The sequence below is a fragment of the Phacochoerus africanus genome, chromosome 9 (assembly GCF_016906955.1).
Source record: "Phacochoerus africanus isolate WHEZ1 chromosome 9, ROS_Pafr_v1, whole genome shotgun sequence".
NCBI lineage: Eukaryota > Metazoa > Chordata > Mammalia > Artiodactyla > Suidae > Phacochoerus > Phacochoerus africanus.
The window spans coordinates 70,937,453-70,964,597 of NC_062552.1; the positions used below are offsets into that span (position 1 = coordinate 70,937,453).

The window sequence follows — 27,145 nt, forward strand, 5'->3', positions numbered from 1 at the left end:
ATTAGTGAAGTCACTCTTTTATGTATGGGAAACTGAGGCTCTGGATAATAAAGTGGTAATGGCCAAGCCTCATCCAGCTCTTCTAACTGGAAGGTCAACCCTCTCTGGACTATTCTGTGCAGACTCAGCATCAGGCTTTGTGTACAAACAGGTCTAGAAAGATACAGCTATACCCATTAGAATCTGGGGAAGAAGAGTGGTCTTTCACGTTCAATTTTCTGTACTTTCTATTTCTTGATTTAAGCAATGCCAAAAAAAAGTGTAAAGTACATTTATAACATAATAAAAATATCATGTAGAAAAGTATAATTTTTAAAAATAATGAATTTCAATACTTTGTATAAATACCATATAGAATAAATATCAAAAAAGTACCCTGCAGCATGAGTATGATTTGCTAACATATATTTCTCAGAGTAGACTGAGCTTCACCAGTTTGTGTATTAAATCCCTGTTTGGCATTTTGGTGAAGAGGCTGCTTGGTTATTTTTAGGTCAAGATTTAAACGCTTGGTTAAATTGCCTAGAAGTTCAGACAACTCTGTCTCCCTAAGAAGAGGTAAAGTATTTTAAAAGTTAACATCCCATACATATAAATTGGGTTGAGTTCTCCTTTCATCCATGCTTTCTCCTAGTGGTTTGGCTATTTTTGAAATAGCCTGAGACTTTGGCAAGCAGGAAGATGAGAGAGGTTGCTGTGCTACCACCTGTGAAGCTGTGGTTGGGAAGAGTCAAGCAGTGTTGTATCTTGTCTTTCCTGACGTTGCCCAAAGTTATATCCATACTTGTATGTTAGTTACCTTGCATACTAATTACCTACACATCAGGGTCTTCATTCAGCTTACTTTTCAATGTTACTATTTTCACAGCTTCTGCCACCTTTGAAGACTTCCAGATTCGTCCACACACTCTCTTTGTTCATTCGTACAGAGCCCCAGCTTTCTGTGATCACTGTGGAGAAATGCTGTGGGGGCTGGTGCGTCAAGGCCTTAAATGTGAAGGTAAGGTGTTTCCTTCCCCACATGCTGGAGTTATCTGCTTATGTTGTGCCCTCCACTGCTATGCCTTCTTTCCCTCAGCGGTCTTTCAGGGATCTGGGGAGTGCATGGATTCTGTTCTTTTCCTTTTTTACATTTCCTATCTTTAATGTATTAGCTCTGTTCTGGAAAACCAGATATTCCTGTCTTTTCCCCTATGCCATTTGGATATGTTTCTCTCCTATATGGTATTGGTTATTTTGGCAAGAGACCAAACATAAAATTTGCATCATAAACCAAAACGTGGAATAATGGGCATTCAATAAATGTTTGTTGGCATGAGCTGAGATTCAAGAGGTTAATCAAACCGTTCAAGGTTGCTCAGCTCTAGAGTAGAAGGCTGGCACTTGTACTGGCTTTCTACGTCAAGATCATGGTTTTCTTGTTTGATTTTTGTTTTTCAGTCATCCTCTACAGATTGAACTCCTTGAACATAGTTTCTGGTACATTATGATATAATCTTAAAAACTGACCAACAATTCAAGTTTTTAGAACACTGATGTAATCTTAAAAACTGACCAAATCATACCCTGCTCTTTTTTTATTAAGGGGTGGGGCAGTGTCGGATAAAACTGTTTGAACTTTGACCCCCTCAAAAAATGCTTTTATGATGAAACTCATAAATAAAATAAGGATAATTTTTGAATTTCTGTCTGTAAAAATGTAAGTTAGGAGACAGTGAGGTAGAAGAAAGCCTGCCTAAAGTGTGGTTTTGTGAAAATTTGTCTGGCCTGCTACGTTACATATGGGGAAATTCCAAACAGCAAGACTTTGTAAGGTAACTATGAACAATAGAAATATTGAAAGAAAAATGATGCTTTCCTAATTTTCTACCACGTGGAAACCAGAATGTGAAGTATTTTACATATGTTCTTAATGATTGTGCAAGGTAATTATTAACCCCATTTTCTAGACATGAAAACTAAGGTGAAGTCATTTATGCAAGGCCGAGTGGACAAACAAGTTGTGGAGCCATGATCTAGATCAATGTAGTTCAAAAGTTGTGATGCATTATGATAAATTTTCCCTCCATATCCACTCGCAGTAGAACTTGTGGCAGCTAAAAAAAGCTTAGGTCATCTCTTTGAAATTTGCCCATATGACCCTCAAAGCCCAAGTCCATTATGTTAGAAACTATTTCAAAAAATGATAACCAGGATAGTTGCTGCATTCATCCAGTAAAGTCAGATTTTAAAACCCAGCTTATTGACACATTGGGCAAAGAAATCAGAAAAAGCTCAAAAGAAAGCTTAAAATTCCAAACAGCCTCAAGAAAAATGGAAGTGTAGTACAATTTTTGAAAATTCATAATTTACAACTTCTAGAATAGCAGTCATTTTTACTTTCTCTTTGCAGGATGCGGTCTGAATTACCACAAGAGATGTGCATTTAAAATCCCCAACAATTGCAGTGGCGTGAGACGGAGAAGGCTCTCGAATGTTTCCCTCACTGGGCTCAGCACTGTCCGCACGGCATCTGCCGAGCTCTCCACCAGTGCACCTGATGAGCCCCTTCTGGTATGGCCTTTTCTTTATCCATTTCGGTAGGACAGAGTGATAATGGTGTCAATCCAAGACAGTGTCCTGGGAAGGAGGTAGAGCCAGGGTGCTAATGACTGTGTTTCTGTAGGGTTTGTGCTTTAAATTGGTCAATGCTTCAATAAATGTCCAACAGCTTTGCTTTTATCTGTGAGCTTATAAACTATGGAGATTTCATCATTATCTTGGAGCCATGGCAGCACTGTCACGTGTGAATGTTGTACAGCATAGTTTGTCAAAATTTGGAAACCAGAGATAAAAGATGCTCTTCTCTGAAGATTAGCATACTTTGTGGCATAGCTGACTTTTATTTTGGGAGGAAGTTTGAAATTTGCCCATATGAAAATATGAAAGTCTTTTTTTTTCTTTTTTTAAGAGCCACATCTGCAGCATATGGAGATCCTGGCTAGGGGTCAAATCGGAGCCATGGCCGCTGGTCTGCACCACAGCCACAACCACCAGGTCTGAGCCGCATCTGCAACCTATACCACAGCTTGCAGCAACACTGGATCCTTAACCCAATGAGTGAGGTCAGAGATCAAACCTGAATCCTCATGGATACTAGTCAGGTTCTTACCCTGCTGAGCCATACTGGGAACTCTGAAAACATGAAAGTCTTTTAATTGCTTGGCATCAATGGCATACCTACTGCATATTGTCAGAGTGACACTGATGGACAAATGCCATGAGAAAAAAAAGCCCTTAAAACTTTAAATATTTTCATTAGCTCTAAAATATGTATCTATGGATATGGCTGAAATATTTTTCTTGAAGTTAAATTTGGATTTTCCAAATATTCACAGCAAAGTGAAAATTGTGATACTTATGTGCCTTTTTAAAATGAGTGTTATTCTGAAATAAGCCAGTGGTGTGAGCTTAAATTTCCTATAATTACTCCATCTGCTAATGGATATAACAAAGTTCTTTATAATTTAATTATTGTAAAAAAAAAGAGAAGAAATTAAAAATTATGAAACATTTAGGTCAAATAAATCTGTGGAGAGAAGAAGGACAGTACATTTTGAAGACATCTCTAAAAAGTTGCATTAGTTGCTTGTTTGGAAACTATTTCATTATGATCTTTATATTGTTTAAATTTTGTTACCACATAAACCATGCATAAAACTCAAATGAATGCTTATTTTAATAAACAGGAAAAATCCATACTCTATGTTTCTTTGACTTTCTTTTGGAAGTTTCTTGTGTTTCCATGAATGAACCTGTTAGGGGGAGGCATGCATTAACTCCCCCCAATAACTAGAAGAATATATTATATTTTGATGACTATTCAAAATGCATTGTGTGATTATAAATCTATAAAGTTATATTAATTAGAATCAGTGATATTCTTCTTGAAAGGTGTTTAAATCAAAATCCATTTACTTTTTGAAATAACCCTCATATTACCTTCCCAACTCTGCAGTTTATGGATTTTGTTTGAATTTTTATAAGTAGTGATTATGGAAGTTACAGAAGTGACTTTTGTTTTTATATAGTCATCGAGAGTCATACTATTTACAGGATAGACAATGTAAAACAAGTTTAAGAAACAAAATTATAGGAGTTCCTGTTGTGGCTCAGCGGAAATGAATCTTACTAGCATCCACGAGGATGTAGGTTCAATCCCTGGCCTTGCTCAGTGGGTTAAGGATCCTGTGTTGCCATGAGCTGTGGTGTAGGTCTCAGACACAGCTTGAATCTGACATTGCTATGGCTCTGGTATAGGCTGGTGGCTACAGCTCTGATTCAACCCCTAGCCTGGGAACCTCCATGTGCTGCGAGTGTGGCCCTAAAAAAAGCAAAAAAAAAAAAAAGAAAGAAAGAAAGAATTATAAATTAATGTGTATTGTTGTAGTTTTATGAGGAAAAAAGTTTCAAAAATTATTTAACGTCTAATACGAAATCTAAAGTCCTAAAGTTATTCATCATTAGAAGAGTTTAGAATGTAGATATTTAATGCTAAAGATTCTTTTTCTGCAATTTCCCCTTGTGGCTCAGCAGTAACGAGCCTGTCTAGTATCCATGAGGATGTGGGTTTGATCCCTGGCCTCTCTTGGTGGGTTAAGGATCCGGCGTTGCTGTGAGCTGTGGCGTAGGTTGGAGATGCAGCTCGGATCCCGAATTGCTGTGGCTATGGCGTAGGCTGGCAGCTACAGCTTTGATTCTATCCCTAGCTTAGGAATTTTCACATGCTGCATGCGTAGCCCTAAAAGGGAAAAAAAAATTCTTGTCTTAAAATGATCAGTTTTTTATAATACACTCATATACACATGTATGTATACACACATATGTATATATACTTCAAAACATCACATATATATCACTTACATTTCATAAGTATAATTAAATTATTATATACATGCATATATGTATAGATGTAAATATATAATTTATATATACATTTAATTTAGGTAACTAGTCTTTAATGCAGGTTTTTCTGTTTTTCAAGCAAATTATTTAATTGCTTTATTTAATCAAATTGCATAATTGTTTAATTATTCAAATTACTTGATTACAAGCTATATTGTACATCAGGTGTTGTAATTCATTAGTGCTTTACTGCTGAATGGAATTTTTTGTAATAGAATACTTAAAAATATGATTAAATATATTTTAAAAATCAGATTTTAACTATGTCAAGAATGTTTGCAGAAGTTTGATCAAATTAGATATTTATGAGGTGAGAAAATATTGGAGCCACAAAATACTTTGCAAAATATTATTTTAAACTTTCATAATCTTGTATAAAATGCCCTGTGGGTAACCTTTTAATGAAAAATGGCTTTGGAAATAATGTTTGTAGCACACTGGCTCTCAAAATCATGTTTTACATTCATCCAAGCCCTTTGTGCCTCTGTGGGGTGCTTGTATATCTCCCTTGGCATGCTTGGAGGGCAGCAGATTTGTGTCTTTATCCCTGGACAAATGACAAAGGCCAGTAACTGTAGTTTAAAAGTTATAGTGGATGCTGGAGTTACCACTGTGGCACAGTGGGTTAAGAATCTGACTGCAGTGACTCAACTTTGATCCCCAGCCCAGTGCAGTGGGTTAAAGGATCTGGCATTGCTGCTGCTGTGGTGTAGGTCACAGCTGTGGCTCACATTCAGTACCTGGCCCAGGAACTTCCATATACTTTGGGTGTGGCCATTTAAGAAAAAAAAAAAAGTTATAGTGAATGCATAGTCAAGGGTAATCTTATAGTAATGATAGTATAATATTTTAGTCCCATACAATAAAGAATGTTTTCCATTCCTGAAGAGAATGATGGCCCAGATAAAGATGGCTTGGCTAATTAATGCCACTAGACTACCCAAGTAGCAAGTTTGCCATAAGTATAGATTTTCTCCCAAATGTAAGAAAATAATTTTTCTCTTCCATACCTTATCTCCTATTTTGACTATAAAATCACCATTTCACATTTAGATTAAAATATTGGTAATTCTATTAATTTAACCATTTCTGGAACATAACTTGAATCTTGGCTATCTATAATAATGCTAAGATAGGAGAAAATGTATAACAACATAGATCTTATGACAAGCTTTATCAACTTCAGCAGAAAACTGTATTATTATCCCTACTATGATGCCGTCCATTTTTAAGAAAATCCAGGAGTTTCCGTTGTGGCTCAGCAGTATCAAACTCAAAGAGTATCCATTAGGATGCTGGTTCCATCCATGGCCCCACTCAGTGGGTTAAGAATCTGGCATTTCCCTGAGCTGTGGTGTAGGTTGCTGATGCAGCTTGGATCCCACATTGCTGTGGCTGTAGCATAGGCCAGCAGCTGCGGTTCCAATTTGACCCCTATCCTGGGAACTTTCATCTGCCACAGGTGCAGCCCTTAAAAAAAAAAAAAAAAAAAAAGAAAAAGAAAAGAAAAGAAAAAAAGAAAATCCAAAATGTGGTAAGTGTGGTCGATTTATGGCATAACAGCTCTTCAAAAATGTATATCTTTTTGTACATCATCACTTGTATTAGAACAATCAAGAAAAACTCAGTAGGTATTTAAGGAGGTTATGCAAATACTTTGTTCATTATGTATACTTATTAAGATTATGTTAGTTTTAGAAATTCATAAACAGTTGCAGAAGTCAATATTAAATGATCCTATAATTTCTCTATGATTCTCATCTTTTTAAAAAAATTGCAGATGTTCTTGTGATATCTAGGAAAAGTTAAAGACATTTTAAACCACATTATGCAAGGCTTAGTATTTGGCAAACATTTAATAATCTGTTCCAGAACTTCTCCTCCTATCTATGAAGAAGCTTGTATCAAATCATCTCTCCTACAAGGGACAGTTACAATAGCTGAATCAAATATAATAGAACAGAACAAAACAATATTTGAAGGTACCCAAGAGAAACCAGGATTTGAGGGACTGATGTCTTAGAAATAAGGAAATTCACAAAAAAAGGTCATTGCACAGGACAGCCCCTGAACAAAGAAGTACCCAGCTTAGGAAGTTCCCATTGTGGTGCAGCAGAGACCAATCCGACTAGTATCCATAGGAATACTGTGTTGATCCCTGGCCTCAGTGAGTGGGATAAGGATCAGCATTGCCCTGAGCTGTGGTATGGGTCACAGATGCAGCTCAAATCTGATGTCGTTGTGGCTGTAGTGTAGGCTGGCAGGTGTAGCTTCGATTTGATGACCCCTAGCCTGGGAACTTCCATATGCTGTGAGTGCAGCCCTAAAAAGAAGAAAGAAGAAGAAAAAAAAAAAGCCCAAACAAACAAAAAAACAAGTACCCAGCTTAAAATGTCAGTAGTGCTGAGTTTGAGAACTCCTGATGTAGAAAAAATTGATAGAATTTCCAAACATATAAAGCCACAGTTAAGACAATGTGGTATTACACAGGAACCGAAAAACAAACCAATGAAACTGAATAGAAAAGTCCAGACCAACTAATTTATGGCAAGGATACCACTGCTGTAAGAAGGATAGATGTATTTAAATTTCCTCCATCTCTTTTCATGGCTTGACAGCTCATTTCTTTTTAGTGTGAAATAACATTCCATTGTCTAGATGTTCACACTTCATTTATCCATTCACCTGACAAAGAACATCTTGGTTGCTTCCAAATTTGGGCAGTTATGAATAAGGCTACTATAAACATTCATGTACAGGATTTCGTATAGCCAAAAATTTTCAACTCTTTTGAGTAAGTATCAAGGAGTGTAATGTCTGGATCATATGGGAAGATTATGTTTTGTCAGAAATCACCAAATTGTCTTCCAAAGTGATTGTACCATTTTGCTATTTCCCGAGAACAATCAATGAGAGTTCCTGTTGCTGCACATCCTTTTCTGTTTTTGGTGGTGTCATTGTTCAGGATTTTGGCCATTCTGATAGGGGTGTAATGGTTTCTTGTTGTTTTAGTTTGCATTTCCCTGATAGCAAATGATGTGGAACTTCTTTTGTATGCTTATTTCCCATCTGTATATCTTCCTTGTTCAGGTGTTTGTTAAGGTCTTTGGCCTGTTTTTAAATTGAGATTTGTTTGTGTTTGTGTGTGTGTGTGTGTGTGTGTGTGTGTGTGTGTGTGTGTGTGTGTGTGTGGTTTTAAGAGTTCTTTGTATATTTTGGATAAAAATCTTTATTTGATAGCTTTTTTGCAAATATTTTCCAAAAGTTTTCTCCCAGTCTATGGTTTGTCTTCTGATTCTCTTAACATTGCAGAGCAGTTTTTTAATTTTAATGAAGTCCAACATATCAGTTATTTTTTTCATGGATCATGCCTTTGGTTATGTATCTAAAAAGACATCACTATATCCAAGGTCATCAGTTTTTCTCCTACATTATCTCCTAGGATTTTTATAGTGTCGTGTTTTACATTTAGGTCTATGATTCATGCACAGTGAATTTTTTTAGGTGTGTAAGGTCTGTGTCTAGGTTCATTTGTTTATATATAGAGTCCAGTTGTTCCAGCACCATTTATTGAAGAGACCATCTTTGTTCCATTGTATTGTTCCTTTGTCAAAGTTGTGTTGACTATATGGGGACTTATTTTGGGATTCACTATTCTGATTCAGTGACCTATTTGTCATTCTTATACCACAAAGTTTTAATTTTTATAGCTTTGTAGTAAGTTTTGAAGTTGAATAGAATCAGTCCTCCAACTTCGTTCTTCAGTATTGTGTTGGCTATTCTCTGTCTTTTGCCTCTTTGTATAAACAATCGCTTTGTTGATATCCATAAAGTAATTTTCTGGGATTTTGATTGGGATTACATTGAATCTATATGTCAAGTTGGTAAAACTGACATCCTGACAATATTGAATCTTCCTATCCATGAACATGGGATATCATTATTTCATTCTTCTTTGATGTCACTCATCAGTTTTGTAGTTTTCCTAATATAGATCTTATATATATTTTGTTAGATTTATATCTAAGTATTTCATTTGGGGGGACAGTTCCAATGTGACTAGTATTGTTACAAATATATTTTTCAATGTTTTTATTCATGGTATTTAAAAGTTAGAAATAGATAAATAGCGGCAGAATTATACAATAAAATAGTATACAGCAATACAGCAATATAATTGAGGAGCTGTTGATTCACTCAGCAACATAAATGAATCTCACAAAATAATACTTAGAGGAAAAAAAACAGACCCAAAAGAGTACTTATGAATCCAGTATGTGATGTTCTAGTTAAGAAAAACTAATTTGTGGTGAGAGACATCAGAAAATGTTTCCTTGCATTCAGGTGCCAACTGAGAGGGAGCAGGAGAGAGCCTTCCTCGATGCTGGAAATATTCTATATCTTCATCCAATAGAGGTCACATGCTTATGTAAAACTTAATCAATATGTACACCTCAAATTTTCTGCACTTAATTCCATGTAAGTTGTATCTCTGTTAAAATGTTTTAAAATAACAATGGCAAGTAGCTATCCAAATAGCAAGTTATAAAATCATTAGGTTTCTTCATCCCATATCATATAAGAAAATAATGAAATATTATATGAATAATTAGTAATTAAATTTAATCCTGAGATTCCCATCAGTCAATTTAAAGAAAATGGGTTTATAAAAAATTATATTTTCAGAAAGAGAAACATAAATTCTTTGAGTGCTAATGAAAAGTAATACATCACATCATCCTAATATATATTGTATTAATTTTAATTTCCATAATAAACTTTTTTTTTGTCTTTTTAGAGCCACATTCATGACATATGGAAGTTCCCAGGCTAGGTGTCCAGTTGGAGCTGTAGCTGCCAGCCTGTGCCACAGCCACAGCAACGTGGGATCCAAGCCGCATCTGCAACCTATACCACAGCTCACAGCAATGCCAGATCCTTAACCCATTGAGTGAGGCCAGGGATCAGACCCTCATCCTCATGGATCCTAGTCGGGTTCATTACTGCTGAACCACGACAGGAACTACTAAACTTTTCTTTTAAGGGCCGCACCTTTGGCATATGAAAGTTCCCAGTTTAGGGGTGGAATCAAAGCTTCAGCTGTGGGCCTATGCCACAGCCACAGCAATGCCAGATCTGAGCCACATCTGCACCTACGCTGAAGCTTATGGCAACGCCAGATCCTTAATCTACTGAGCAAGGCCAGGGATTGAACCCACATCCTCATGGATACTAGGCAGGTTCGTTACTGCTAAGCCACAACAGGAACTCCATTTTTTTTTTATAAGAAACATTTTCTACAGTGGTTTTCACCAAACACAAACTGTGATTCATATTGTCTGTGACGTATGCCACTGGTGATGCCCTTAAAAGAAAAGTTTAGTAGTTCCTGTCGTGGTTCAGCAGTAATGAACCCGACTAGGATCCATGAGGATGAGGGTCTGATCCCTGGCCTCACTCAATGGGTTAAGGATCTGGCATTGCTGTGAGCTGGTGATGCCACTTTGATAACAAGGGAAACATATAGAGGTGTGTCCTTCCCCAAGTTTTTTCTTCAAAATAATGGTACTATAACTTACTGTATGAAAATATATTTTCCTAGTGAAATATGATTGGGAAATACTTCTTGGTCCATGTAGGTACTTGACATCATAATATTCATTAAGCGTAGTTAGGTTTCTCAGAAGTCTTTCAATAATGAAATCAGTGTTCTTAAACTGACTCAAATATGGAATCCCTTTTTTCTCATAAAACCTCAGAATATCTAATGGGAAAAAAACATATACTTTGTGAAATGGCAGATTAAAGGAGTAAATCAATTAATGCATGTTGCATAGGCTAAGTTGAATTCTGATGATAGCTGGGAAGCAAAGACATTCAGAGCTATAATCAGGAGGAAAATCTATCAGATATATTGAAGATAAGGATGATGCCTTATTTTGAAAATTGAGAAACTTGATTGTTTTCCTCTCCCAAAGAGATGGCTTTGCCACCTTCATATGAAAATGTTCCATAAAAGGGAGTTCCCTACATGGCACAGCAGAAACAAATCCGACTAGGAACCATGAGGTTGTGGGTTCGATCCCTAGCCTTGCTCAGTGGGTTAAGGATCTGGCATTGCCATGAGCTGTGGGGTAGGTTGCAGACACAGCTTGGATCCTGTGTTGCTGTGGCTGTGGCGTAGGCCAGCGGCTACAGCTCCAATTAGACCCCTAGCCTGGGAACCTCTATATGCCACAGTTGCAGCCCTAAAAAGACAAAAGACAAAGAAAAAGAAAATGTTCCATAAAAGCATATCCCAACAAGATCACAACTTTTCCTCCAAAGTCAGGTTTGTATCTGGCCACATGAACAGTTGTTGCCCCTAAGTTCTGCACATGCTTCATGTTATTCCAGAAATCTAACAGGTGTTACTGAGTAATGGATAATCTTAACAGAACCTCATCATAAATGTACATCACTTCTCAAAGTCTCTGACAACATGGGTTAGTTATACATTGCAAATTAGAATACAGGGACTGAGATAACAGATGATAGGGTTTTTTTCAAAGTGCAGTGGAAATATCTCTGATTTCCAAACACAGTCATGCATTTTTTTGTTAAGAAAAAGAGTCAGCCGTATTTTAGTTTTGAGATGTTCTCTAGTTATCAGATGAAGCTGCCCCCAAAAGCTTGAGGTAACAGAGATGAAAAAGAATATATTCATCATAAATTATCATATATGTGTTGTCTACCTAACCGTGTATTTCTTACATTTTTCGTTGATATGCCTCCTCTTAAAAATTCATAATAACCTTTCTGCATTTGAAGTATATTTCAACTTTGAATGAAGCCAGACAGGAAGCAATGATATGCAGCAAAGACTCTGAAATGAGGAAAGAATACACTGTAGACATATTTCTCTCATTAAAACTAATCCACTGTTGGACTCTCCAGGTTTGTAAAGCACTGAGTGATACTGATTATTCATCAGCTTATTCTTGCCTGCAGCCAGATAACAACTATGTCACATTTGATTACTTTGATGACCTTTTTCTTTCTTTTCCCATTGAGAAGATGAATTATTGTGAAGAAAATCTAATCTTTCACTTAAAGGTCAAAATGCTTCATTCTGACTGTAATTTATTTTCAACAAGGTGAATGAACCATCTTTCATCACTGACATCGTGACAAATAGATGTATTTTCTACCTCCACCAGCTCAAATCTAAAACTGTGTTTTTTTCTGTCCCAATTTAGTGTCTGTAGTTCCATTTAAATGTAAAAAGGTAGTTTCCAACAAAGATGTTTCTGTGCCACAAAGACTGATTAATATCACATTTTGCTTGTCTTTAAAAAAATATTATTTGCTAATAATATTATTGAGTAACATGCATTGCTTCTCTCCAGTAACCCTATTCTCTTATTTTTCCCTCCCTTTACTCTGCAACTTTGCCTGCTTTTTGCTTTTACAACTTCATGTTTCAGTCTCCTGTGAGTCCTGGCTTTGAGGTAGGTACTAACCCCAACTCTGAATGTGTTTCACTATCTTTACAAACCAATATTATAATATTAAATTAACATCAGACAGTTACCTGTATTGACTCTTTGAGAATAATCAGGTCAGCATTTAGCTCTGAATCCAACCTATTGAACTGCAGAAAGCCCACAGGTTTTTGTTGTTGTTGTCTTTTCCTGTTATTATTGTTTAAGTTTTCACAGTCCTCAAATAAGACAAAGATCAGTGCAGGCGTTAGACTAAAAGATGGTTGATGTGATGAAATGCATCCTCAGACTGCTTGATTCCACAGTGGTGTCTTTTCTATGAAACTGAGAAAACCAGTTGAGAATAGATCAGTGTACAGTCGGCACTTGCTCTACCTGGTAGCACAGTAAATGAAATGCATGCATATTGAAACTTGTCCTGGTGCCAGGTACCCAGAACCATGGCAAGTGAGGTTACCATCCCAATATCCACTGGTTTTGTTGGCACATTAAGGCACGAAACAAGGACTACTGAAGATGAACATAGCTTTTCAAGAAAGGAGCTTTGAAACCTTAATGTATTATCACAGTCTGTATAATTATTTTTAAAAAGAATGGTATGCAAGTGTATATATTAAGATCTCAATCCAAGAAGAAATTGTGTTCAGAAAAGACACACAGTTTCTGCAAAAACACTTTAAGACCCCCTTCAAAATTGGCCTTTTATCTATCTTAAACAATAAATAACCTAAACATAGAGAAGTCAACTGTTAAAGTAGAATATACAACAGTGCCCTTCTTGTGATAACTTGTTTTGACCAGTTGACTTGTTAATACTTAGTTTTCCTTATTTCTATATCTCTGGTGAATTGAGAGTTGACATACTGTCATTTTCCTTCATGAGACTATAAAATTCAAAAACCATTGTTAGTGTCCATTCTAAGATGGTCTTGTTAAGGTAACTCTAAGGAAGCTAATGAAAACACAATCAGAGCATGTTCTGGGTTAAATAAAATTAACAAGTCAAGATATCATGATTTATAAGATGTAAAATGAAGAGCTCTGCTTCAGTAATGGTGAATTCCCATGTTTGGAAAATCATCCAAGTTCAAAATGTGCCCTACTTAGAAAAGTCCATGGTGAATGCTAGGTCAGTGTAATTTTTGATACTCTCGTAAATTTAAATTTTGTAATTTACAATGCCTTCCAGACATAATTTGAAATGTGCACTAGAGTCTTTCCTTTCGAACTATCCTTTGGGAATAAAGCCAGGGAAGGATGGAAAGCATTTTACTCTTTCCTCCCTTAACACTGAAATCAGAATAGATTGTGTAAAGGAGGACTAAAGAATAGTTTGCTATTCTGTGGAAGTTGTACAGCTTAAAGGCAGCCAAGCCTTCACAGTATAGGTCCTGAGGGAAACAAGATGCATTTTTTCTTCCACATAAATTGTTCTTAAAGTTGTTTATATCTAGTTTGTGGAAAAGGTAACAAACATTTCTGTTTTTTATATAAAAGTCTTGGAAGAAAATGATTTATAAAATTTGGCTTATATTTCAGAGAAATATTTTAGTGACAGTTTGTTAAGTGCAGAATTGTTCAAGCAACCTGGTCATGGTCCCATGTTTAGCATGTCCTAGTCACTTTATACTTTCAGGTTTATTACTCAAGGATGTAAAAGTATCTAAATGGAGATGAATTCTCTGCCCTCGTGGACTTGTAAGAATGGCAATATGCAAAAAAAATTAATATGTTTTTGTAAAAGCTTCCTTGTATTACATTGCAGTGATATATATTAATTTACTTAGTCTTGCCTACTGATTAGATCCAGTTCCTTCTTTTAAAAGCAATGCTGAAATAGGCACCCTTGCCTGTATTTTTTGCACATTTGTTAAAGTATTGATTTCTCAATAAGTTTAAGAGTGAATCCAGTAGGTTATATCCTTAGAAACGAAGTAGACTAAAGAATGTACATATATATATATTTTTGCCAAATAATTCTTCCAAAGGTTGTAAAGTTTCTGACTTCAGTGTATGAGAGTTTCCATTTCTTTATATTCTTCCCAACAGTCAATTTTATCAATATTTTAAAAGGTTATTTTTACAATTTTATAGGTAAAATAATTTCTTTTTCAAAATGTTATTTCTTTATTGGAAAAGAAAAATTTACATGTATTTATTGTCAATTTGTATTTCACCTATGGTGAATTGCCTGTCTCTTTCTCCATTGAATTGCTTATTGCTTGCTTAGAATATATATTATGACATTAGTCCTCTGTCTCTTAATCTATGATGAAAGTATCTTTTCAGTTTTACCTGTGTTTTTGATGTCTTTTTCCCACCCATATTTTAACACAGAGAATACGTATTTTCACTCATCTTACTGTACATGGAATACTATTGAAAATAAACCAATGTAGGCAGATTAAACATAATATTCTTTTCAAATGATTCAGGAGAATAGGCTTTTCTTGATGTAAATGAGCTAAAGTCAAGTTGGAAAATGAAGCGTTTAAGGCATTGGTGTCCTTTGTGATGACAGGTTGCAATTGATGACACTTTTTTAAAAAACTTTATTAGAGTATAGTTGACTTATAATATTGAGTTAGTTTCAGGTGTACAGCACAGTGAATCAGTTATACATATACATATATTCATTCTTTTTCAGATTATTTTCCCATATAGGTTATTATATTTTTTTAATTAGGTAGGCCTCATGGAATTTGTGTTTTTTTTAAATTTAAGAACTTTACTGAAAATATTTTAAATCTTTTTAAAGGTCTATAAGGAAGCATTTACTATTAATAGCTTTGAAGTTAGGAGGCTCTGGAGAGATTTGGGGTACTTTTGGTGAAATTAAATGCTTCTAGCCTAGTCTTTTTGGTAATTCTTAACATTCAGACTGCCTTACAGAAATTACTAGAAAATAAATTGTTCATTCCAAAAACTTTCCCTGTTTTTGACAATTTTATATCCTTACTCTTCACATCCTTTAGTTTTTATAAAATTTTTACAATATTCAGTTTAACTTTTTAATACTACGGTGCATATTTTCTAAATAATAATTTGCCATAAACTGCTATTGTTTTCATAAAGTTTACTGATTCACCTTTAATTTAGACAAACATTGTACTAAAAGGAACTCTTGGCTGCATGTTTTCCTAGAAAATGTCCCCCCAAAATGATTCATTCAGTTACTGTTTCTGTTCATTAAATAAATAAAGGCAGGAGAATACCTGAATTGTATTGTCTATCCATAATTGGATATAATCCTGATACATCTTATAACAGTCAAGGTATATTCTTTTCAAATGAGCAGATAAGGTTGGGGGGTTATTTCTAGTTCTGAATGAAACTATGATGAAATTTCTGGCCAAATGAATATTTTCCAGGATATTTTCCAAAGTAATAGAAGTAGAGATTACATTTGTTACACTTGTGTTCTAGAGTTCCAGGAATCTTGGTGAGTCATCTAAATTAAGAAGTCATTTTTCCATTTAAATACACACCATGACATCCTTGTAACACATTTGCTAGATATTGTGAGATTTCTTTTGAAGATTATATAAACTAGTTCTCCAAATTCAAATTGGGCAGTGTACACTTTCAAAGAGGAAAAGACATCCAAGAATTCTTTAACCAACACTTCTCTGTCTCCTGAGGGTCAGAAGTGTATGGAATGTGCAGTGTGTGAATTTGCTGAGCACATGGGTAAATTTAAGTGTATAAGGCCTCCTTTGATGTGCTGCTAATCAGTGTTGCCTGATTGCATTGAATGTGTCTGACTTATCATTTATACATTATTATTTCATACTCTGGACATAGACTTCCAGATGCACAATTTTAGAAATAATTCAGCTTCTAAAATGTTTATCTGTGTGTTCAGAAATATTTAGATACATTATTTTACTTGATCCCTTAAACCTGATGTTTATTTTTGTTGTTGTTATTTGGTTCCATCTGGTCAGATGAATCCCCGCCTCCCTTCTCAAGAATACTTAAAGTGTTGTAATTTTGATAGTAAATATAGTGAGTTGCAAGATAAAACACATCCAGAAGTTATGAACAAATATGGTTTCTTCCAAACATCTCAGTTTTTGAAAGTATCTCTCTGTAGCTGTGCACTAAAAATATCACTGAGTGATACAGTTTCATTGAGTTAGTGCTTCCCTGTGCTTTAGAAACTTAAAGCTTTTTTTAAAGTAGGTAAAGAAAAAAGTCTCATCCTTTTCTCTCTTTTTTAACTAAGCTGCATTAAAATCTAGTCTTTGTTTCTACCATATTGTTTCAGAAGCACATGTGCACATATTCATATATGCTACATGTTCAGCATTGACTGTTGTAGGCTAAGATTCTATAAAATATTATCAAGTTATCCTTATGGGCTATTTATGAAGTGAAAGGCTCTAACCTTTGTAGTCTTGAGCTGTGTTTTTGGCATGCTTTTCTAGCTTTTCCTTGGTATTTCCAAGGCAGTAATCAAAAGGAAAACTTATTTCTAGATTATTTCGTTCAGCTTTCGAGTGAGCTCATAAACTCAGGGAAAACCCCTATTAATTCAGTCAGGGTCAAATACTATAACAATGTGTGTCCCTAAAATCACTATTCTTGAATTTTCCACATAATCTGTTTACCTTCCAATTCACTTTCTATATGTAGATCAAATTAGACACTCAGAGCCCCAAAGCAGAAGTTGTTGACATGTAGAATTATTTTCTTCCTCTGTGGAAATGCTCCTTCTTTTATTTTGTAACTTTATGCTGTGTGGCATTAAGGTTGCATTGCCTTCAGGTGAAAAGAGTGGTAATCTTACTTGTATTGTGTCTCCCCTTTCCTCTAGGAAGCCACAGATTTGAAGGATATTGGTAACTGACATTTTGAAAGAGCAGTACATGTAATTTGTAACAATTCTCCAAGGGATCTAGTGCTTTCTCTGCATATAGGGTGGATTGCTTAAGAAATTATTAAGGTTCTTTTAGGTTCCTGGAGGAGAGGGGAAATACAAGTAAGGTTGCTTCATTTCTGTTTACTTAAAAAGGGTGAGAGAATATAAAAGTTAATGCAACTTCTGAGACTTCTTTAGCACTCAGCACATCCAGATCACCTTGTATTTTAATAAGTTATACACCTTATTACTGTGCAAGCTTTTATAAATTGCTGCAAACATTAAGAAATGGATTCTTTGCTCTAAAATAGCATCCGTCACCACTAAGCAGGGGGTGTACTTTTTTTTTCTGCCCTGTAGCAGCCCTTTTCACTGTTATGAAAAGGTGTTGATTAGATTTTATATGCTATATATTTAGGGTATCCAACTGAGGAGCCAAACTCAGTTTATCTGGCACACTTGGCAGGTAATTCAAAGCATGTAGAATCGGAATTATAACACAATAGCACTGAACAGTTTAAAACTCTCCAAACAACCTACCCTTTACTCAGTGAATTTCAGGGCATGGAAACATGGGCGTTCCTATGTGAACTCCATTTCCCGAGAGTCTTCAGACTTGTCTGTTGCCCACAGACTGCTCTCTGCTGGAAAATTCCAGACTCCTCATGTGAAAGGTGAGATCTTCATTGAAGTGTTGTTGAAAGAAGTCAGTTTCTTTTTGCTTCATAACATGGTCCACCTCAGACTAAGCATTCACAGCATGTTTTACTAGCAGTGACTATGGGTAGGGTTAGATAATCATTTCCAAGTGGGATAAACAGGTTTCAGAGTATATGAAAGAAACCTAGGCAGTTCAGAGGTTAGGATGACCGAGTTGTCCTAAACGGAATTTTAACTGGTAATAATGGTCAACACAGTCATTGCATGGCAGGACTCACTTCAGGATCCACACCAAATGCCTCTCCTTCAGAAACCCCTTTTCTGAATGAACTCTTACTCTCCACCATGGAAGTGATCTATCTTTTCTTCAAACCTTCACACTTATGGGGACTTATTCTGTGTGAGGCAGTATTCCAGAAGTTGGTGATGCCATGATGAACAAAATTTTCCAGGTCCCCTTCTCTGGAAACGTATATTAAACTGAAGGGAGACAGTAAAAAACAAATAAGAAAATAAGCAAATAAGACAGTTGCGGACTGCCGTAATGGCTCTAGAGGGTACAGAATGATGCGCCGGAAAGTAACAGTGTGGAGGGGAGGTGGGCAAGAAATTAGGTGGCCTGGAGGTCTGTTGGAGAAGGTGACATGTGACTTGAAATCTGAAGAATAAGACAGAACCATCTATGCCTAAAGAAGGGAAGAGCGACGGTTATGTTGTGTCTAGAAATTTATTGGATAGTAAATTCATTGGGCATAGAAACTGTTGTTTATTACCCTTTATATGTTCTGGCTACGGGCCTTTAGATAGGATTTGGTAGGAAAACTGGCAGCACTTGTTAATTTAATTTTATTTTATTTTATTTGGTCTTTCGTCTTTTAGGGCCGCACCCACGTGGCATATGCAGGTTCCCAGGCTAGGGGTCCAGTTGGAACTGTAGCCACTGGTCTACACCTACGCCACAGCAACGTGGGATCTGAGCCGCGTCTGCGACCTACACCACAATTCATGGCAACGCCAGATCCTTAACCCACTGAGGGAGGCCAGGGTTCGAACCTGCCACCTCATGGTTCCTAGTTGGATTCCTTAACCACTGAGCCAGGATGGGAACTCCGCACTTGTTAAATTATAAATTAAATAGATCCACCTTTTAAAATTGAAGTATAATTTCTGTACAGTGTTACATAAGTTGCAAGTAAGTATATAGTGATTCACAATTTAATGGTAACATTCTGTTTATAGTTATTGTAAAATATTGGCTGTAGTCCCAGTGTTGTACAGTATATCCTTTTAGCTTATTTTATTCCTGATAGTTTGTACCTTTTATTCCTCTACCTCTATATTTCTCCTCCCACCTTTTTTCCTCCCACCTCTAGTTTGTTCTCTGTATCTCTGAGTTTGCTTCTTTTTTGTTTTATTCATTGGTTTGTTGTATTTTTTTAGATTCCACATATAACTGATATCATACAGTGTTTGTAGTTCTCTGACCTGTTGCACTTAGCATAATGCCATCAAGGTCCATCCATATTTCTGCAAATGACAAAATTTCATTCTTTTTTATGGCCACGTAGTATTCTACTGTGTATCACACATATGTGTATATATACACACACATATATGTATACATATACATACATATATGTATATATATATGCTACACTTCTTTATCCATTTATCTGTTGATGTCATTTAGATTACTTTTATATCTCAGCATCTCAGCAGTTATAAATAATACTATCTTGATGGCTGTAGAAGAGAACTGTCCTGTCATAAGGTGTTATTCTATGCGGTTATTTGAATGATAATCAAAAATGCTAAATCTTGGGAGTTCTTGTTGTGACTGAGTGGGGTAAAAAACCCGACTAGTAACCAGGAGGATGCAGATTCCATCCCTGGCTTTGCTCAGTGGGTTAAGGATCCAGTGTTGCTGTGAACTGTGGTGTAGGTTACAGATGTGGGTCAAATCCCACTTTGCCATGGCTGTGGCATAGGCTGGCAGCTGCAACTCTGATTCAACCCCTAGCATGGGAACTTCCATATGCCACAGGTATGGCTCTAAAAAGCCAAAAAAAAAAAAAAAACCGCTAAAACTTAAAACTTCTGGGACAAACGATTAATGTTTGATTGACTCTTTTCACACTGTTGTTCTGACATCTTTAAAGCATAACAACATGTGAATAAGAAAGTAGGCAGGCAGCTGAGTGATACTTACACAATAGAAGCTGTGTATTCTGCTAGTCATTATGTTCTAGAAAAACATGCATGATTCATATTTTATCTTCTGAGCACAGAAAAGCTGCTTGGAAGTCTCTTCTGTAGGTCAAGGTTATGAGTTCACAATATTTTCACATTATGTTTTGGCATGTTGCAAAATGTTGATTTTTTTCTCATGGTTTCTTGTGAATTCTTCCTTCATGACTTAATTGAAGGGAAGAAAATGCTTTTTGTTTTTATATTAGCATAAAGTCAGGGAATGTGAGAGCTGTTAGGGAACAAAAAGAGGGGAATCATTATTATCATCTGGAACAAGGCTACCTTGCTCTGTTCATAGTTCTGCTACTTGCAGGCTTTGTGATCTTGGGCAAATGATTTAATCTCTGTGTTTCAGTTTCCTTGTCTTCAAAAATCTGGTAGTCATGAGGTTTAAATGAGTTAGTGCGTGTAAAGTGCTATGAGAGAATTTGACACATGTAAAGGTTATAGAAAGTGTTCTATGTCATAATTTAGTTAAAAGAGCTTTGACTCCCCACGACCAGATTTATTCCCCAAATCAGTTGACTAGTGTAGTATTTCAAAATTTTTTCAATCACCGAAGTTTAGAAATAGAATTACTTTGTAAAGCAACTAGAGTTTCCACTTATTTTGTGAAACTAAGAGGTCTGGAAACATAGGGCTTTCATACTCACATTGCAACCATTAGCAGTGTTTGAGCCACCCCAGTCTCCTTTAAAGAGAGCCCATCCTCTCCAATTTAATGTAATCTCCACCATTCTCTATTGCATCCCTGACAGCCATTCATATTAACAGCCTATAGATGTGTTTTTGAGCTTGCCACCAGTCCTCCTTCCAGAGCAGATTTTGTATGCACATTGGATATGCCAAGTAGGGATGAGGAACAGACAGACAAGTACAGAGAAGGGTTCCAATGAAAAATTCCTAAGCCAATTGTACTCTCTTAAAATTGAAATCCTATAGCGCAAGTGTGTCAAAGTTACAGTACATGTTATACTAAATTTTTTAAAAGTGTATAGGTAACAGTCTGTATGTTGAACATCTCTATTGAAATATCTTGTCCATTATTTGCATGCATTTATTTCTTGAAAACATTCATTTTTATTCAGTTCAAGCAATGTTTATTATTTATCATATACTAGGTACTTCTTTCCATTAACAGGACAAATGTGGTTAAGACACCATCCTTATCTTCTTAGGAGCTTATCGTATAGTGATTAAAACCAAAAAGAGTCCAAAACATGATGAGTCTGAAAAGAGAAGCCAACATGTATGTTAACGTGTGCATTACTTTTCTCTTTCTCTTTAACTTGAGGAAAGTTTACGTCACCCCAAATCCAGTCCTCATTATGGTCTATGAAATGGATTTTAGTTAATAAACATAAATATTATAATCCTGGAGGAGTTTTCATTTAAATCTTGTTTTTTGTAAAGTGACTTTCTCTCTCAGGAAATCTTAGGTTTGATTTTTATATAAATGACAAGAAACCACAGGTAAAGATGGTTTTCCCCCCCCTTGTTTCCTAGCTCTACTAATAAACAGAACTCATTTTGAACTGCAAAATGGAGTATACCTTGTTGGGAAATTGTTTCAGAGTCCTGTTGAATGTTAAAGATGTGCTGGCAGTTGGAGTTTCCATAATGTAATCTAAGGAGTCATTTCCTGGTATGGTTCCAAACTTGCTGAGTCATCAATTTAATATACCAGGTTTAAAAACAAATTGAGCCTCTAGAAAAGCAAGATGCATTGTCTCTGTAACTTAGTGTTCAGTGCATATAGCCTTAACTTTCAAATGAAACACTGTTACCATACTGATATTGCAGACACTTTGCAAAGCCCCAGACTTAAAAAAATTTTAATTTATATGATCTTAATTCTATTTAATGTCTAATCCTCTCTTTAAAATTCAGCTTTCATTTTTCTGTTCTCCTATTTTCTCCCATCCATGATGTGATACCTCTTACAATGAGAACAAAAAGGAGACCTTTATACTCTCCATCATCTATAATTTGCCAAATCAGATCGTTTGTATCAATCCATCCCAGTGCCATACCTTACAGTGATGTCAGTTCTCGCATAAGTTCCACACTTGTAATTTGATCCAAACGCCTTCATTTAGGAAAAGAACAATTCCTAGGCCCAATGACTAATGTAAAAATTGTTTGTTTGGTTTTTTTTTAGTGCCGTCCCTGTGGCATATGGAGGCTCGAGGTCGAATCCAGCTATAGTTGCCAGCCTACACCACAGCCACAGCAACTCAGGATCTGAGCCTCATCTGTGACCTACACCATAGCTCATGGCAACACTGGATCCTTAACCCACTGAGCAAGGCCAGGGATCAAACCCGCAACCTCATGGTTACTAGTCAGATTCGTTTCTGCTGCGCCACAACAGGAACTCCAAAATAAAATTTTTAGAAGCACACCCTCCTGCACATGCTTACCATAATTATAGAGAAGGGAATTTTATATCTGTTCTGTGAGTTTTGAGCCAGTTTTTGCTCTGAACATAATAATGAAGCAGGATGAAACAAAATGTGGTTGTTCCCTTTCCAAAACATTTCACATTTCCTTTCTATTCCCATTTAGAAAACAAAGCAAAAAACAAAAAACAAACAAACAAACAAACAAACAAAAAACGCTTATCTTCTGATTGCCAAGGTTCACCAAATACACAGTGCCAGTCTAGCACAACTAGTTATAGAGGAAGTTAATTTAAACACCAGTTAATTAACTCTTAAACCTAGTGAAAGTTTTACTAGCATTGGATGGGTAAGGTCAAATTTTTCTTTACCAAAATTAAAGAAATATCTTGTTTAAAACTGTGAAATTACTGTACACATTATAATTACATATACAAATAAGTAGAAAGAAAATAAGATGAAATAAGTTAATGAAGAAATACAATGAAACAGTATCTCTTTACTTTGTATAATAATGCATAACATCCATAAAACCCTTTGATATAAGTCAACATTACCCTTTGAATTGCTAAGTCTAGTTTCATAGTTAACTTATCTTCACGTCCAAGCTAGTTAGATTTAGATTAATGAGATTTTTTAAATGATCTCCTATTTCCTTTAAAATTACACATTTCTAATTTTTTCTTACTCTGTAACTTGATAGATCCAACAAAATATACTATAATTATGGTTTTCTGGTATATATATACTGTCAAAGCTTCACATAAAAAATGAAATTACAACTTTTCCTTTCTCAAAATAGTAACTGAATATGAGTTATTAATGAAAAATGTATCACTAATTCTAAAAGTCCTTAGAAACATTTGGTTTTCTTTCACATCTGAAAAAGATTTTTAAAGGGATGACTGGCAGGATTAAGAAGCAATGGTTCTTAAAGATTTATGTAAACAATGATATATAGGTAGATATTATAAATATAAATTTATGTTGCAGGCCAGTGACCTTACTTCATAGGATCTTAACTTTCTGTTTTATGATTGTTTTAAATATATATGTATTAATACATAAAATATTAAATATATATATATATATATATACTTTCTTTCTTTATATACACACTTTCTTTCTCCACTGAAGAATGGAGAAATATCTCAATAAGTATTTATAGAATCATCAGAAAGTGACCCAGTCTTCTGTTTTCATCTTAACTCCTAGATTTGCTTCATGACAGGGAAAAGCATGTGCAAATGTGTATATGTAAACTCCTAGAAACATAGACTACAGTTCTGCAGACAAAACTTCAGAAGGCTGCTGCACTCTCCCTTTCCCAAAGTGTGTGTCATCTGGTAAAATTAAACAACTCAGTCTCCTTTCAGCAATAAATCAATTCCTGCATGCATGCATCCTGTCTCGAGGTTTGAAAGCTTTACTTCTTCATCTTGAAATATAGGCCACATTGAAAATGATTGATTATATTTGGAGCTGGAAGAAAAGGCAATGATAAGTATTTCTGGTTGTGTTGCTAGTTGATTTTAACTTTAAAATGTCATAAATGGCTAGAGGGCACTCTTTATTAATGCTATTAAAATCTTAAATTGCTATTATATCTTAAATGCTATTAGTCTTAATTCTTGACACTATAAATTATGCAGTTGGTGAAGTTGTTATTCTGTGCCAAGAACACATGTGGCTGTGTGAATCTCATCATTGCCTCAGTATGTGTGTAGTGCAGATGCTGAGCCACAAGGTAACAACCAGTTGCTTTTCTTTAAACTCATGTGATATTTTAAAATTCCTTATGTTATCCTGCCTTGAAGGTAATAACTGAAAAGACTTATCAAGAATAATTCTGGTTCCTGTAGTTTGTGGGAGGGTTTATGCGAGTGTTACCATGTTGGATAAAAAGAAAACATTCAGTTTTATCAGATTGTCTTTTGCTCCTCTAAGTGAATACACCCCTATCCTGAATAGTCCTACATCAAACTGCCTAACGCCACAGAAGATTAGGTCTCATACATTAAGGAAAATAACTGAAAGGTGATTTTCCAAATCTGGGAACATTTTAAATCTGCTAAGAAAGTGTGACATCAGGTCAGTTTTTATTCTGAATGTTGAAACTTTCCAGCTATCAAAAAATATCCCTTTTCATTTTAGTGTATGCTTAAAACTGGCCTATTGGGTATAGTTAAAACAGGGACTTAACCCGATGGATTTAATTATTTTTCAATTCCATTGAAGATATTTATTCAATATATTTATGATTCTGGTTTGGCAAACCTCCGACCTATCTTTAAAAGCTCCCTAGATGTCTCTACCAGACTTGAGTCCTTTGGGAGTAATTATACTTTATAGTTTTATTTTATGGAATTGAAAATATAACCATAGACATAATATCCCTAAGTACAACCTCACCTCAAATTTCTTTTTCTCGCAGTGAGTAAACCTACAAATCAAAATTTTCCCATTTGGCAATAAATGATATTACCTTTTGGTGTAAACAGGTATCAAAGGGATGGAAATTGTATGTAAATATAATTTGTTTCTCATCCTATCAGTAATTATTCTAAATTAGATATTAACTGAGTAGGTGATAATTAAAGGGCTCTGAAAGCAGGCAAATGTAGGTTCATGTTTTGGCTCCTCTGTGTATTTAGCATTTGACCTAAAAAAGTATATTTAAACTTATGAGCTTGGTTGCCTAAACTATAGATAACAAGGCCTATCTTGTAAGGCATCTAACACAAAAATTACTAAGAATTGGAGCATAATGAGATATATAAATATAATAACTATCAAAAAGTAATTCATATTTTATTCTAATTATTTTTTCTGATGATTCCCAAGTACATTTCCATGATATCAGGAGATACCATAAAATTGTTCAAAAAATTGGAAACACAGTTAATTTTAATTCATTTATTTTTTTTAAATCTATGTACTGAGCTTATTAAATAATTACAAAATGAGAGACAAGAGTACAGAGATATAATTATAACCAGAATATTAATATTTGTGTGTCTCGTACAAGTCGCTGTTTTTCAAATATATAAATGATAGTGTAGTTATAACCCTTTATTTTTATATGGTTAAAGAATAATTTTAGATTATTTTTTTTTCTTTGAGGAAATCCATGGAAACTGTAGGCCCTTTTCAGATGAAGTGCTATATTGTGGAGACTGGGGAAATTTACTTTTCATTTTTTATTTTCCTAAACTCCTTGTATATTCTACATGTAAAACTTTAAAAAATGTCAGTGACATAAATAGTGAGATTAAGCACCATTTTTTGGTTTGCTTTCAACTTTATAATTCTATATTAAAGCTAATGAAATTTTAAAGCTTAAAATTATTTGAAAGTCCTAGGAATCAGGTTCTTCTATTCAGACTATAAAACCAAAGTAACTCAAATAAGAAGTAAAGGGGAAATAAATTCTTATTTCTCCTGCATTCCGAATGATCAAGCCACTAAATACAATAGTAAAACAGAATTCAATTAAAAAGTACATAGGAGTTCCCATTGTAATGCAGTGGAAATGAATCTGACTAATATCCATGAGGATGCAGGCTTGATCCCTGGCCTTGCTCACTGGGTCAGGGATCCTGCATTGGCATAAGCTGTGGTGCAGGTCACAGATGTGTCTTGGATCCTGCATTGCTGTGGCTGTGGCGTAGGCTGGCAGCTGCAGCTCCTATTTTACCCCTAGCCTGGGAACCTCCATATGCCACCCTAAAATCAAAATCAAATTAAAATTAAAATGCATAAATATGTAAATCAGATAGTTGTCTTACCTCTTATTGGCCTTCATCATTTTTTCAAACACACAGCAAAAGTCACCATCAGAGTCATTCATTGGTCGAGAGAAAAGGTCAAATTCCCAGTCATACATCGGACGCCCCATCCAGCTGGACAAGATCTTGCTGTCCAAAGTTAAAGTGCCGCACACATTCGTCATCCACTCCTACACCCGGCCCACCGTGTGCCAATACTGCAAGAAGCTTCTCAAGGGGCTTTTCAGGCAGGGCCTGCAGTGCAAAGGTAAGGGTGACCTTGCCACCAAATATTTGTTACCAGCCCAAGTTTGATTCTCATCCATTCTTTCCACAGCATCTCTTTCTGATGCATGCTTGACTATGATTTATTTTCTTTTAAAATCATTATGATTAGATTGCAGATTCAACTGTCATAAACGCTGTGCACCAAAAGTACCCAACAACTGCCTTGGCGAAGTGACCATTAATGGAGGTAGGTAAAAGGTCAGCTGTCACTATGCCTTTTTCCCTCTTAGGGTATGTGTTAGTTAGGACTTAGTGGGATTTGTGTTCCTTTTAATTTTTTCTAATTAGATACTTGTGACCCAGCCCAAAGTCCTCTGTTCTACTGTATTATAGAAAACCACCCATTATTGAGTTCTGATAAATACCAGAGATTTTCTTGATTTTTACATGTTGAGCCACCTCATCCTACAAATACAGATTTCCAGAATTTCCCCAGCTCTCTTATTTTATACACCTATCCTAGTTCATTCAGAAATGTAGAAACTG

The 27,145-nt window shown here is 35.4% G+C and overlaps 1 protein-coding gene across 1 annotated transcript in view; it reads left to right on the top strand.

The window, feature by feature from the left end:
* The window catches only part of PRKD1 (protein kinase D1), a 326,828-nt gene that overhangs the window by 235,139 nt on the left and 64,544 nt on the right, over positions 1 to 27,145 (top strand). The window contains 4 exon segments of the mRNA XM_047794955.1: positions 869 to 1,000; positions 2,393 to 2,553; positions 26,429 to 26,639; positions 26,769 to 26,846. Coding sequence (XP_047650911.1) covers positions 869 to 1,000; positions 2,393 to 2,553; positions 26,429 to 26,639; positions 26,769 to 26,846 — 582 coding nt within the window.